Source organism: Crinia signifera, chromosome 1 (genome assembly GCF_055691185.1).
Source record: "Crinia signifera chromosome 1, ASM5569118v1, whole genome shotgun sequence".
Classification (NCBI taxonomy): Eukaryota; Metazoa; Chordata; class Amphibia; order Anura; family Myobatrachidae; genus Crinia; species Crinia signifera.
The window spans coordinates 290,737,145-290,752,213 of record NC_139217.1 but is presented as its reverse complement, the minus strand read 5'-3'; the positions used below and the strand labels follow the sequence as shown (position 1 = coordinate 290,752,213).

The window sequence follows — 15,069 nt, the reverse complement described above, 5'->3', positions numbered from 1 at the left end:
ACAAAGACTCTGGTTACTTGAGCCCTGAAGGCCCTAATTAAGAATAAGCAGTGTTAATCGACTGATTGGAACATGATATATCGTAACTAGACACACTGCGATGATAAGCAGGTATGAAAATGGTTAGTCTGTCTGCCAAGAGACAGTATGGAAGAACGGAGACAGTAGGGTGTCACTTTATTCATCCCTAATGCTACACTTAAATCTCTAGGCAACACAGATGACACTATGCAGGTATCAGGTGCCTCATTATAATAGGGAGGGGGGGGGGGGGGGGGGAATTGGGCACATGCCAATAAGAGCAGATTTTACTGCAACAATTAGATAATGCAAAATGGTTTTGTTTCACTGAATTAAATGAAAAGAAGATGCATGTCTCATGCTGTGATATTCACCAAACTCTAGGGGCGGTATTCAATGTGAATACCTGCGAGGTGCAGCGAATCCTTTTTAGGATTCGCTGCACATTCGCCACGTTCCGGAGCCAGCGGGCTCCGGTATTCAACGTGTCAGGGGCTCGCTGCCCCTGACAGGCGAATATGAGCTCCTGCGGCGATTGCCGCAGGGAGCCTCAGGACGGTGCCAGGCAGAGAGATGGTAGTCTCTCTGCCTAGCCCAGACCTTTGTGGGGGGTTAGGTGTGCTCCCCGGGTGCCAGGCAGCACAGGCTGCCCCCCCGGGGGTCCCAGCAGGCGAGCGTATATTCACTACACAGGATCGTAATGATCGTGCAGTGAATATATGAATATGTAATGAGCGGCTCCGCTCTGGCGCCACCTGCTGGCTGCTGTGTAAAAAAAAATAAAAAAAAAAAATATTATTTTTAAAATTAAATATATATTCATGTGCTTACAGCACATGAATAAAAATAGCATGCCCCTCCTCAGAATAAAATTCCTGATTTTTTGACACCAAATGTAAAAAACAAAACACTTTATTTTAAAAGTTCACATTCCACTTCACCATAAAAAGATAGCGATTGCTACTCGGTGAATCATGGTGAAAAAAACCTAGAAATGTATTCGCCATGTGGTCATTGAATAGGGTGATTCACCGTTTTTGACAGAAATTCGCCAAACAGCACAAATTCGCCATAAAAACCTGGCGAATCAGGCTCATTGAATACCGCCCTATGTCTACAAAAATAAATTGGATTCAGTAACTGGAGCAAACAGTTACAAACATGAATAGAATAAACTTGTCTAGATAGAGCTTTCTTTACACTCATTTAGTTTCAAATCTCTACATAGAGAATGGCAATCAAACAGCACAAAGCTCATGAATCACATAATATATCAGAGATAACCAGATAGGGTTGGTGCCAATGGACAATTTTCTCATCTTTGTTGACCTTATGCAGCCCATACACGGTTCGTTTAACGGATCCATTTGGGACTTAATTAGCACACATCGGATCGCATCCCTAGTGCATGCACTGCGATCCGATCCGATGTGTACCTAGTACAAAAAGTATGTGCAGCACATACTTTTTGTACCGTACTATGTGATGCGCGGGAGCGCGCATCGCATAGTACAGAACGGAGCCATACACAACGGACCGTGTATGGGCTCCTTAAGGGAGTTACATATGCACGACGATGCCGATTCTAGACTATTTCCAGGCCCGATGGGAAATGGAAAAAAACAGGTAAATACAGTATTAAAGATGATGCCCTTGTTGCAAAACTGGGTGAAACTATGTTACCCATCTAGTGGAGAAGAGTATTAAAAACAACTGAATTCTATAACAATTTCCAGCAAGGGAACACAAGAAATCTTATGCAAAAGGAACAATGCCAAAGGATTTCTGGAGAAAAAAAACTAATGATAGCTGCCATTGTGTCCAACCAGCAAATCTAGCATACATCTGATGCTCTGGAGACACTGGAGGACATATTAATCTGTCCCCATGAAGATGGCAAAGAAACCAAAGCCTCCTAATGTAAGAGTCTTTCTATAACAGAAAACAATCATAATGAACGAGTTTGGCCATAAAGATTTATCAATGTTCAGCAGCAAGATACCCCATAGATGAGACTAGTGCACTGGAACAAGAAAAGACTTGGCTTAATTAAAAAGAAAACATCTGAAGTTATGTTCAACAGTGAAAACTAAAAGACCATGATCGAGGAGTGCTAGTAATTGACTGGGTTATAACCTATGTGCTTGAGTATGCAACACACGGACTGTAAAAACACAACAGCATGTTTCAGGTGTCACAAAGCAGCTGAATCGGAGGAGGCACTAGTACTAGGCAGGTGGGTGGGGAAGTGAGCAAAAAATCTCCTGTGGATCTTGGAAATGTAGTAAGTGGGAAAAGGTCTTCAAGCTTTGACAAGTGCACAGCAATATTGGAAGATAGGGACAGTATGCACATACTGCAATATTCCCATACAACAATCAAATCAATCTATAATATGCTTTGTGTTATAGAGAGCTTCCTGGGCTTTAACAGTACATGACATTGTTGGGACAACCTATGTGCAATTTTAGCGATATCTACTACAGTTCCAGACAGCCATGTGCTTCAAGCGGTTGCCACTTAAGGAACAGAATCCTACAACATGCTTAGACAGTAAAAGGAGAGGTTGGTCCACTAGGCATGTCACAAACCACTATTTTTTTATTTGTTTAGGGCACTACAACTGACCCTGCTCTTGGATGCAAGCTTAAGAGAAGAGCTTTTTTTATTGCTTCAAGTACCATTCATCAAATGGCTCATGCTTACATCCCATTCGTAATGTCTGTGTCCTCATTCGGCTAAAGGAGACATTAATGTGACATTCTAAAACACTTTTACGATAATTAAATTTTATAATTTGGTTGGCAGATAGTATACTGAACCAGTCTCATAGGATCCATAAAATAATTATGGATTTTTATTACCCTTCAGTGCCAAGTAAATTTGTCAAAATAGGTGTGAAAATTGGCAAACAAACATTTTATTCATCATATTGACCTGTAAAGTTTACCTTATATAGGAACCATTTTTTTTTCTTTTTACACTTTTTTTTAATTTTAATTATATAAACAAATATGAGCGACCCTGGCATTTTTGGATATTGTGAACATGTGGATATTTGGAACATGTCTTCAAGAGACGTTGGCACTCAGAAGGTTAAATCAAGGTTACTGGACATTATTCAAAAAGCAGAATGTATCCCAATACATTGTGTTCTACAATGTTGTCCTACCAGCCCTTGGACCAGATGAGATGTCAGTGTATTTTTTTGTGGGCCTTACTTTCCCTGACAATCTCCTTGACTGTAACCTGCATTTATTTTCCACAGTATGTTCTCTGGGAGTAGAGTCTGACGCTCAGATGTGGGAAATGTTGTGTTAATAATGGAAAATACAGACTGATTAGGACCATGATGTTGCAAAGTCTTAATTCAATTAGCTCTATCTATAGTAATATCATATATATTTTTGTAGTAGCACTCCTTCTAGTGTAATGAACGTCCTGGGTGCCCTTGTAGAATAAGCATATGATGGCTCAGTATAGACAAACCACCGGCACTCCAGGGCTTTGTGGAAGGTAACAACTGTTTATTGCTATGTTTAGGGGTGCATTGTCAACACCGAGGCATTTTTCTACACCGATCCAATGTTTAATATTAATTATATATATATATATATATATATACACACACACATACTTGGTACAATGTAAGACTCACTTCACTGCCAGGATGGTCACTGATGTCCTCTTTTGAGATATTCAGATCTTTTTCTGGAGATCCAAGTCCACTAGAAGATGTATCTGAATGTTTGCTTGAAATCTGATATTTAACAAAAAGGATGTTAAAGGCAGTTTGTATGTACAGTGAGGATTAAAGTATGTATATTCACATTTTAATATAAGCTAAGTAAACATTTTGATAAACAGTTTTTTTTATTTTATAAAATAATAACACTTTCAAGGCTTTATCATAACAGAACATAGGCTAATGGTGTCCACATGGTGCGTTTTGGGATTGCAATGTGCTGCATGTACTTTTTGGACTAGTTTGCGTTGCATCTAGTTCTAAATGCACCCTGCTTTAGCGTATCGCATGTGTATTGAACATGATGCAACGCTATCTAGGAGAGAGCTGTGTGACATAGGTTGAATTGTATAGCAGGACTAGTATTCTAAGGGAATCCCTGGGGTCATTCCACATTCTTAAGAGGTGCCAAGTCTGCCTAGCATCAAGCTTTTCATTAATTCCAATGAATTTCCCACTAATGAACAACTTCTGACTGCTCAATCATCTATTGCTATTTGCTATTGTAGAAAGAATTTTCTTCTTCTTTTGATTTAGTTCATTCAAGCTTCGAAACAGACTAGGAACGAAAAAGGCAATCTAAACTAGTATTTTTATTCTAAATGTTCAATTCCAGTGACATATACAGTGCTAATGATTAACTCCTTTTGTTGTGTTGTGCGCTTCTCAGAAAAAGCACTTTTGCATTTTTAATTATTTTTAGTGTACAATTGATTTTATGGAAATATTTCAAATAAATCATATCAAAGCCTAAAACATTGGATTGTTAATGTTAGAAAGCTCTGTATTATTGAAAAAGGGTTACATTTTATTTTTCAATAAAATTTCAATGCAAAGAAAATTGGTTTAAACCAGGGCTTGACAAATCTTTTCAAAATCTAGGAGCCAGACAAACTAAAAATAGGGGCAGTGCGCACCAAAGGCGTGGAAATTTTTTACAACGCAATGCCTATTACATATGTCACACACCCATTACATGATGCCATAATGCCCATTACACGTTATGCCACACACTGTAATGCCCATTACACATTCTACAAACCAATGGCATGCCCATTACACATTAAGCCACACTGTAATGCCCATTACATATAATACCACACGCTGTAATGCTTAGTACATATGTCACATAAGTGCCGCTTACCTACATGCTCATTGCCAGGGGTTGCATGCTTGATGCCAGGGGTCAAAATGCCCTTTGCCAGGGATAGTAGGCAGGTACAGCTGGTGAAAACTCAAGTTAAAGCCAAACTCTCCCTCCTCCTAATAAGACAACCAGCACCTCTACCTCCCCTGGCCACACACATTCCCCAGGTAATGCCCCTCCACAGTACCACATCCCCAATGCCTCCTGCGACCCCCCCTCCCTCCCAGTAGTGACACATCCATAATGTCCTCTGTGGTGTTCGGGCAAAGGGGGGACGGAGCACCAGTGGCTGGTCAGAGGGGAGGGATGTCATGGAGCTTACATGGCCAGGTGGAGGGTGGCTGTCACGGAGCTCACATGGCTGGGCGGAGGGGGGGGGCTGTAATGGAGCTCACATGGCCGGGTTGAGGGGGGCTCTCATGGAGCTCACATGGCGAGGCGGAGGGGGCTCTCACAGAGCTCACATTGCCGGGCGGAGGGGGGGGGCTGTCATGGAGCTCCTGCAACAACGCGGAATGGGGATGGAGCTCCAGCGTCTTGCAAGGGGGGGGGGGGGATCAGCCATGGAGCTCCCACAGCGGGGTGGATGGGGGGGCGTAACTCCGGCAGCCGGGCTGAGACGGAGCTGCCGGCGGGAAGCAGTCTCTCCCTGATGGGGCCCGCGGCCGCCGCACCTAAACATTTAGACACAGGCAGCAGGGAGAGCACATCTTATACCAGACTGTGCCTGACAGGCTGGCCAGGGGGGTCAGGGACTGCGCTGCTGCTGGCCTGACAGGGAGGAAGAGATGGGTGGTTGGGCTGCCGACGACCAGATTCTGCTTCCTCCCTCCATGCAAAAAAATCTGGTCGCCAGGAAGCAGAATCTGGTCGCCATGGCGACCTGGCACCCGGTATTTGTCGAGCCCTGGTTTAAACAACCCCCCCCCCCCCATTTTTTTAACCAACCCTGACCCAAACTAAAATAATCTCCATGCATTTTAAAGAAAAACATCAGTGCAAAACCACTGGGATTAAAATGTTTGCAGCTATTGCATGGGTTAAAGACAACTGGCGTGTGAGGAATAGAGATATTCGTCTTGCCCAAACGGAAATGAGGTACATTTATGACCTCAAAACACTTTCCCCTGCTGGTTTGAATTGTGATTTTGAGTTGAGATGGTTTTTATAATTTCAGATTTTTATATGTAAAATGATATTTTTTATTATATATATATTTGTTCTGTTCACTTATTAATGTCATTGTATATGTCCTATTGTAAATTAGATGTGATGGGGTGCTTAAGGATAAATACCTAAAAAGCATAGGCATGATCCTATGTATATTTTCCACCTAACCACGTACTTGCCCTTATTTTTGCCCATAAGCAAAATGGCGCCCGCAACATTTTTCATCATACCTGCACAAAATATGGGCAGAGCCCTTATGTAAAATGGCCGCCGATCTTATGTTACTAATAGGAACCTTATACACACAGCGTTTTTTGTGAGGGGACTGGTTTTAAACGCACAAACGTCCGTCCAAGCGGACATGACGTCATGCGCCCACCGCCTTCTTATTTCCGGCTAAACAAACGCCGGCGTTGCTCAGACCCGATCCTACACGTGGAGGACCCTGGTGAGAGCAGGTCCTGGCGTCTTGTCGATCAGGAGTCTCTGCACATTGGGTAAGCCTGTTTTTATTCTTATGTCTCTGCAGCATCTGATGGCATTATTATTCTATAATTCTTTGGATTTTTTTATATATACATTTTGGCTGAATTCTTATGAATTTTTAATATTGTATACCACCATTATGCAATTTTTAGTCAATGAATTTATTGATTACAGACACATTTTTCTTGAAACGCGTAGATCCAAGTGTCTGGAGTTTTTTAATAAACTGATTGTGGAGCATAGTGGTTACAGTCTTTTGGTACCATCATTAAGCACCCGGGTAACATCTGATGTGGTATGAAAGCTGTGAAATACCGTGTTCTGGCTCCGTTGTCATTCTAAAGAATAAAGTATTGTGATTTTACCTTGGCCATCTGAAGTCATATCTCAAAGGAAAAGATACCTTTATGGGAGTACACAACATCTGTCATATGTAAGCATACATGTGAGCATTCACATATATATGCACGTGTGAGGTGACCCACCTAATTCACCCTGGGATCGTTTGGAAGCTGTCCGGGGACACCTTTTCCTTTAATCCTGTTTTCACCTAAAGGGGAAATAGACTGTTTTCTGGAGTTTCAATATCGTCTTTTTTCCTGTTTTTTTCACATGTTCATGGAATACCTGAGACGGATCTGAACCCTGTGAATTACCTACTCATAAAAATACAGGACTATACCTATAAGCGCACGTGAGATTTCTCTTGTTGTTGTAGTGTATGTTTGGTGGTCCGGTGACCACTTTTGAAGTATCATATGCAGCTTTAAGGTTTGCAGCGCCTGTGGTGGAATATCTTTCTTTTTAGATTTGTCTTTTCACCCTCTTTTTTCACCTAGGCAGCAGCATGTTTAAACACAGATCAGAACGTAATAATCTCATTAAGGATGCTTTTTTGTGTAACAATGATTTAAACCATGTAGATATGTTGGATGATACTCTAGAGGGCCTTATGAACAGACTAGAGAATGTCCTCAGAAAAGAGAATAAGACATGGTGGGAAATTGCCAGCCTTGAAAAGTACATGGCGGCCAAAATTATACCTAAGGGCCTAAGAATAGACAAAAAGGCATCTTTTGATAATGGGTCCATTTTGTTTAAGACCAAGTGGGAGAGCATTGTCACTAATTGTTCATTTGCTCTTATAGACTTGATTTTGGGGGAACGTAAGGAAGAGCTCAAAGAGCTTGAAAAACAAATACAAGAATATGAAAGATTGGTGGGACCTTTTGTAGATATGGAGGACTACAAAAAACTGGAAAATAGGACTATCCAAAAAATTAAAAAGAATGAGAGGGATTTGATGTTTAAAAAATCAAAGAAATTTAAAAGGGATGTCCTTAATATCCAAGAGAAACCAGCCGAAACCGTAGTACAACAGGTGGATACACCTCCCACCAATACTCCTTACCAACCTAAGTCCAGTAATTTTTATAATAATAAAAAAAGGAATTTCAAACAAAATGGAAGAGTAAAACCACCCACTCCGAGGAATAGACCCCTGCATAAAAAACCTCAAATGAGGAGGAATTTTGAAAATAACTATGATAATAGTTATTACAATAAGTATCATCATGATGTGCCACCTCCGAACCAACGGTCCAGTTGGCGGACAGGTACACATGAAAATAGATCACATAGATACCAGAGATCCTATCCTCCAAGGCCCCACAGAGAATGGAAGCCTAGAACTTCTTTTGAAACACAAAATAGATTTGAGAGCCTAAATAGCTGGAGAGATGAAAACACCAATACTCCCATCAATAGAGAGTCTTTTTTAGAGAAGGGGAATTTCAGGAGGCGGTACAATTAACAACATCCAAACATATAGAGAAACATGCAAACAGGAAAGAACAAAAATCCAAAACAAAAAGGGGAAAAAGAGGGGGCAAAAAGAGAGTTAAAAGCTCGAGAGGTAGGAAGGTTTCCATAATTGATCAGGAAATTTCAGATTCTGAAATCTATAAAGAGGAGGGCGTGAAAATATTTAACTTAAGTTCATACGTCCTCAATGAAATAGAACAAAAGGTCCTACAAAAAGGTATGAAATTTTGCCCGACTAATGATGTTGACCATTTTGATCTCTACATTGACGTACAGAAATTTATACGTAAACTGTCCATCAAAAGATTCTTTGGGGAGACCAGTGAGGAGAACATCATTATGAATCCTTTTAAAAAGAAATCCCTCTTTAACCCCACCCATGCAAAAGGTTGTTGTGTTGAAACATCCCAGAAAAGTGTTTTGGAAGACCTAAATAAAATAAGAATGCTGCCCCCTAGCCGTAAAAACAATCTCACAAGAAAAGAACGTGAAGCATTGATGTCCTTGGAGAAGAACAAGGACATAATAATAAAACCGGCTGACAAAGGGGGGAGCATTGTTGTTATGGATTTAGCCCTGTATAGGAAGGAAGGGATGCGTCAGCTCAATGATGGAGTCACTTATAAGAAATTGAAGAATGACCCATCCAATAACATTTTTAAATTGTATCAAGATCTGATTGTATGCCATCATGAAGCAGGAACCTTTAATAAAGATGTTAAAGATTATCTTTTACCGAAGATACATAAAAATGTTGACAACCCCCCTGGTAGGCCTATTGTGGCAGCAACCAACTCCATAACTGCCAATCTTTCGGCATATATCGATCATCAGTTGCAACCTTTAGTTATTGGCGAAAGATCTCACTTGAAGGACACAAAGGATGTTCTAAATCGCCTATCAGACATACAGTGGGGCGATAACTATTACATAATAACAGCAGATGTATCCTCGCTGTATACAATCATTTCGCACAATTTGGGAATTGAAGCCATTAAAAACACCCTAACTAGAACAGAATTAGATGAGAGGATGTGTAACTTTCTTATAGAAGGGATTACCTTCATTTTGGAAAATAATTATTTTAATTTTGACGGGTCCTTTTACAAACAAATGGTAGGTACCGCCATGGGCACCAGGTTTGCACCCAGCTATGCCAACTTGTTTATGTCCAGATGGGAGGAGACTCACGTCTGGGCAGGACATGGCTGGGTTGCAAACCTGGTGCATTGGTGGCGGTACATTGATGATATTATTTTTGTTTGGCAGGGGAGCGAGGAGGAACTTCAGAATTTCTGTACTTATCTGAATAATAATGAAGCTAATATTGTTCTGACCTTTGAAATAAGTAAAGAGTCAGCCAAATTTTTGGATTTAAAAATTGATATCATTGAAGGGAATATAGAAACCTGTACCTTCAATAAACCCACTGACTGCAACACATACATACACAAATCTAGTAGCCATTTACCAGTCTGGTTAGATAATGTCCCAAAAGGGCAATTCACCAGACTCCGACGTAATTGTTCAACTCAGAACAAGTATGATGAGCAAGCCAAAGGAATGGTTAAAAAATTCGTTAAAAAAGGTTATCCCCAAGAAAGTTTAACCAGTATTGCAGAACAAGTGGGACAAATCGATAGAAGTATCCTTTTGACTGAGACCGCTAAAACCCCTCAAAAAAACAATTATACCATAGCTTTTAATACCAACTATCATAAAAGGCACAAACAAATTGAAGGTATAATTAGAAAAAATTGGAGTATTTTACTCAAAGATGAAATTTTGAAGGAATCCCTACCACCCAAGCCGGTGTTCATATATAGAAAAGCTCCAACTATTAAAGATAAGCTAGTAACAAGTGCTTTACATATGGACGGTAAACGTTTCTTACCCAGAAACAAGGGATTTTACCGGTGTGGAGACTGTAAGATGTGTAGGACATGTAAAAGCACCACAACTAAATACACAAATGTAGAAGTTAATGGTATTGTGGTCAGCATTAAGGACTTCATTACATGTCATACTAATTATGCAATTTATATTATTGTATGTGGATGTGATCTCGCATATATAGGAAAAACAAAACGGCAGGTGAAAGTAAGGTGGGCGGAACACATACGGAATATTGTGAATGGAAATCCCAATCACCCATTCTCCATGCATTTTAAAGAAAAACATCAGTGCAAAACCACTGGGATTAAAATGTTTGCAGCTATTGCATGGGTTAAAGACAACTGGCGTGTGAGGAATAGAGATATTCGTCTTGCCCAAACGGAAATGAGGTACATTTATGACCTCAAAACACTTTCCCCTGCTGGTTTGAATTGTGATTTTGAGTTGAGATGGTTTTTATAATTTCAGATTTTTATATGTAAAATGATATTTTTTTTCATATATATATATTTGTTCTGTTCACTTATTCATGTCATTGTATATGTCCTATTGTAAATTAGATGTGATGGGGTGCTTAAGGATAAATACCTAGAAAGCATAGGCATGATCCTATGTATATTTTCCACCTAACCACGTACTTGCCCTTATTTTTGCCCATAAGCAAAATGGCGCCCGCAACATTTTTCATCATACCTGCACAAAATATGGGCAGAGCCCTTATGTAAAATGGCCGCCGATCTTATGTTACTAATAGGAACCTTATACACACAGCGTTTTTTGTGAGGGGACTGGTTTCAAACGCACAAACGTCCGTCCAAGCGGACATGACGTCATGCGCCCACCGGCTTCTTATTTCCGGCTAAACAAACGCCGGCGTTGCTCAGACCCGATCCTACACGTGGAGGACCCTGGTGAGAGCAGGTCCTGGCGTCTTGTCGATCAGGAGTCTCTGCACATTGGGTAAGCCTGTTTTTATTCTTATGTCTCTGCAGCATCTGATGGCATTATTATTCTATAATTCTTTGGATTTTTTTATATATACATTTTGGCTGAATTCTTATGAATTTTTTATATTGTATACCACCATTATGCAATTTTTAGTCAATGAATTTATTGATTACAGACACATTTTTCTTGAAAAAGGCACCGCAGCGTGCCGAAACGCGTAGATCCAAGTGTCTGGAGTTTTTTAATAAACTGATTGTGGAACATAGTGGTGACAGTCTTTTGGTACCATCATTAAGCACCCGGGTAACATCTGATGTGGTATGAAAGCTGTGAAATACCGTGTTCTGGCTCCGTTGTCATTCTAAAGAATAAAGTATTGTGATTTTACCTTGGCCATCTGAAGTCATATCTCAAAGGAAAAGATACCTTTATGGGAGTACACAACATCTGTCATATGTAAGCATACATGTGAGCATTCACATATATATGCACGTGTGAGGTGACCCACCGAATTCACCCTGGGATCGTTTGGAAGCTGTCCGGGGACACCTTTTCCTTTAATCCTGTTTTCACCTAAAGGGGAAATAGACTGTTTTCTGGAGTTTCAATATCGTCTTTTTTCCTGTTTTTTTCACATGTTCATGGAATACCTGAGACGGATCTGAACCCTGTGAATTACCTACTCATAAAAATACAGGACTATACCTATAAGCGCACGTGAGATTTCTCTTGTTGTTGTAGTAAAATATTAAGATCCAGTTGACCTGATGCATCATCCTCAAATTGGCATCAAACATTGAAGTCTAAATTAGCAGACCACTCTGCTTTGCTCAAGGCATGAAATGTCATTCTCAGACTCACTCCAATCCTGGAGTACCATCATGCCACAGTGGTTACCAAGGAATATAAAGCATTCTGGACAATCAAACTTGAAAGGCAAGAAAAAGACCTAGAAGACTCTTCCAAAGTGCTGGAGGAAGGTAAAACCCATGAGTGCTAAAAAAAAAAACAGTTAAAAAAGAGCTGAGCAGTGGAATACCCCATGGATCTTGCCAAAAGCTAGTTTCTTACTTGGCAATGGTGACACAGGACACTAGACTGGCAGGCGCAATTGACAGCAGCAACAGCATGCCCTACCAGCAATCAGTGTAGAAAAAAGTTGTTCAAAGTATTGCGCAGACACACCACCCATGCTGCCTGCGGTCACACAGGGTCTTCACCTTAGACCCACCAAATAAGTCATCTATACTGCACTATCTAGCAATCTTTTTTTCAAGAAATAAGAACTTGGAACCAGTTTCAAACTAAATTTGTTGTCTGAACCCTGTTTTATTTAAACTACCTAAGTGCCAGTGGAACACAAATTTATTTGCCTGTCTACCAGAAAATAGCAGAACACAATAATGTATGACAACCAACAAAACCAAAACACCATACCAATAAAAGCACATTCAAATCTGGTATCTGAATATCCTAAATGGCTATTTCATATACACAGAGGCAGGAACATGAAGGGGAAGGAAATATCTTTTCACAAGGTAACCGCTATCATTAAGGATGATCATCCCTAGACTACAACCTGAAGCCAACCAGAATGTGGGCAAATTTATTAACTTTGAAAGTGTCCACACACACACTAAGATTAGGGTTAACCTAATAGTATTGGAACTTTCCCCCTATCTCATCCATGATTCAAATTCAGTGTGAAATATAGCTGCACTTACTCACACCGACTAGTAAATCATAGCGGATTGAATTGATCCCCAAAGTGCCTCATAATTAAGACAATATGTTCAATTACTAAAACAATCAATAAGTTGAAAAAAAAAAAACACATAAAGCTTAAATTGACATACCATTCCTCCTACATAAGCACAAGTACAGTACATGTGAAACTGCTTTTGTCAGTCTTGGATCAAGTCAATGTAAAGAATGAATGTTAAGCCAATACAGCTTCTAAACCCTTTTTTTTTTTGCTGGTAGCAGTCTCTCACAGGTGTCAGCGTTCTATTTGAGATTGTGAGTGTGTGCAAGGCTAACTACGCCTCCCCTCAGAGGCCACTCAGAGGCCACTCGAAGGACCAAATTGAAAGCAATTTTTGAAGGGACACTGATCTGTTCCAAATTGGAGTTGGAACAGTAGTCATTTAAAAAGATAAATCAGTCAGTCCGTATGAGATTTAAGACTGTTGCCACTGGAACGCCAAAGGTAGTACAATTGCCAGGTGTATTTCAGTAAAGAGTATGAGAGATTTAATGGCTATATTTTTTAAAGTGTCAATCATTTACAAGGTAAAAACAGGTTAGTTTTGCCGTGTAAATGATTGCTGCTTCAAAACTATGCCCATTCTCAAATTAACTCCCACACAATATTACATTTACCTTTGATGCTGTGCTTCGCCTTTTTTTATGTGGCATCTTATCTTCATTTTCCTCTAAGTCTTCTTCCATTTGCCCTTCTTCTGCTTCTTGCTCACTAGCATTGGCAATTGACAGGTAGTTCTAAAGCAACAACATAATATACAGTACCAAATGTATTAAAAAATAAATGAAATATAAAACATGACTGTATGGTAGCTTGAAATTAAAAAGTTTATCGCTTATTTTATTATGAGTTTACACTCTGTTTTGCCTCACTACAGATGTAACCACAGTTGTCTATCCTATTGGCCCACCATCCCGACTTCATTATCGGCCCAAGAGAAATGTCCCATTATGGCGCACTAAGGCGTACTGTGGCAAAATAATGCAAAAGAATGTAATTACACAGCTTTGCAGCTGTGTGGTGATCCAATAATGAAAACTACAGTACAGGGTCGCGGATGGATATGTTAAGAGCCATTGCCATTTACTGTCCGCCTTTGCTTCCACTTAATCTGTGTACAGTATACAGAGCTTACGGTAGCGCCATAAAGGTGGGTTCACTTGTGGTCGATAGTCTTGGCCAGTCACCATGTTGTACAATAATTCTGCTACAGAGACATTCATTCAGAGACTCTGTGGGGAAATGTATGTTGAGCTTAGCTCCATAAGAGTGGGCGAAGCTTGGCATATATTTTTCCACCAAGTCCCTGGGGTTAATGAGCGTCTACTTGGCATAATTACTGTACAACATGGTGGCGGGCCAAGACTATCGACGATGAGGGAGCCCACCACCACCCAGCAGCATTTACATTAAAAGGGGATTTTGTACTGTTAAATCATTTTCTCAATCTCCATAGGTGACACTGGAGAGCTACAGAGGGGAATAAAAGTACAACCACAGGGAGCATGGGCACTTTAGAATAATTAACAGTGACTAACTCCTCCCCTTCTACTTGTAGTAATTGTGCACGGAGGGAGCTGGAAGAACAAACACACTTCTGTAGAGGAGGTTAAACATAAGTCAAACATACCTTTTGTAAACATATAGATATATATTTAGACTGAAAAACAGTATAGACAGAAACATGAGAGAGCATATAGAACTTTCAAACATACATTTAAAGTGAATAGATCAGTACCTACCGACTGAGGGGTAGATTTATTAAGCTCGGTGAAGTGATAAACTGTCTGGTTTTTATCACCGGCCAATAAGCTCCTACCTGTGAAGATACAGGCTTGGTTTTAAAAATGACAGGTAGGAGCTGATTGGACGGTGATAAAAACCAGACAGTTTATCACTTCACCGAGCTTAATAAATCTACCCCTGAACCCTTACTCAATAACTTCAGAACTGAAGGTAACATTTTATCAAGAGGGTTAAACAGCGCAGGGAGGGCGTCCAGTGTCACCTCTGGAGTCTGAGAAAAGGATTTAACGGTAAGTACAAAATCCCCTTTTCTCTTTTCTC

At 40.2% G+C, this 15,069-nt stretch overlaps 1 protein-coding gene across 1 annotated transcript in view; it reads right to left on the bottom strand.

Moving 5' to 3' along the window:
* Positions 1-15,069, bottom strand: part of PSIP1 (PC4 and SRSF1 interacting protein 1) — a 68,439-nt gene that overhangs the window by 19,591 nt on the left and 33,779 nt on the right. Inside the window, exons 5-6 of the mRNA XM_083185766.1 lie at positions 13,620-13,739; positions 3,680-3,781 (exon numbers count right to left, since the gene is read on the bottom strand). Of these exons, the coding sequence (XP_083041892.1) occupies positions 3,680-3,781; positions 13,620-13,739 (222 nt within the window). The remainder of the gene's footprint in view (positions 1-3,679; positions 3,782-13,619; positions 13,740-15,069) is intronic.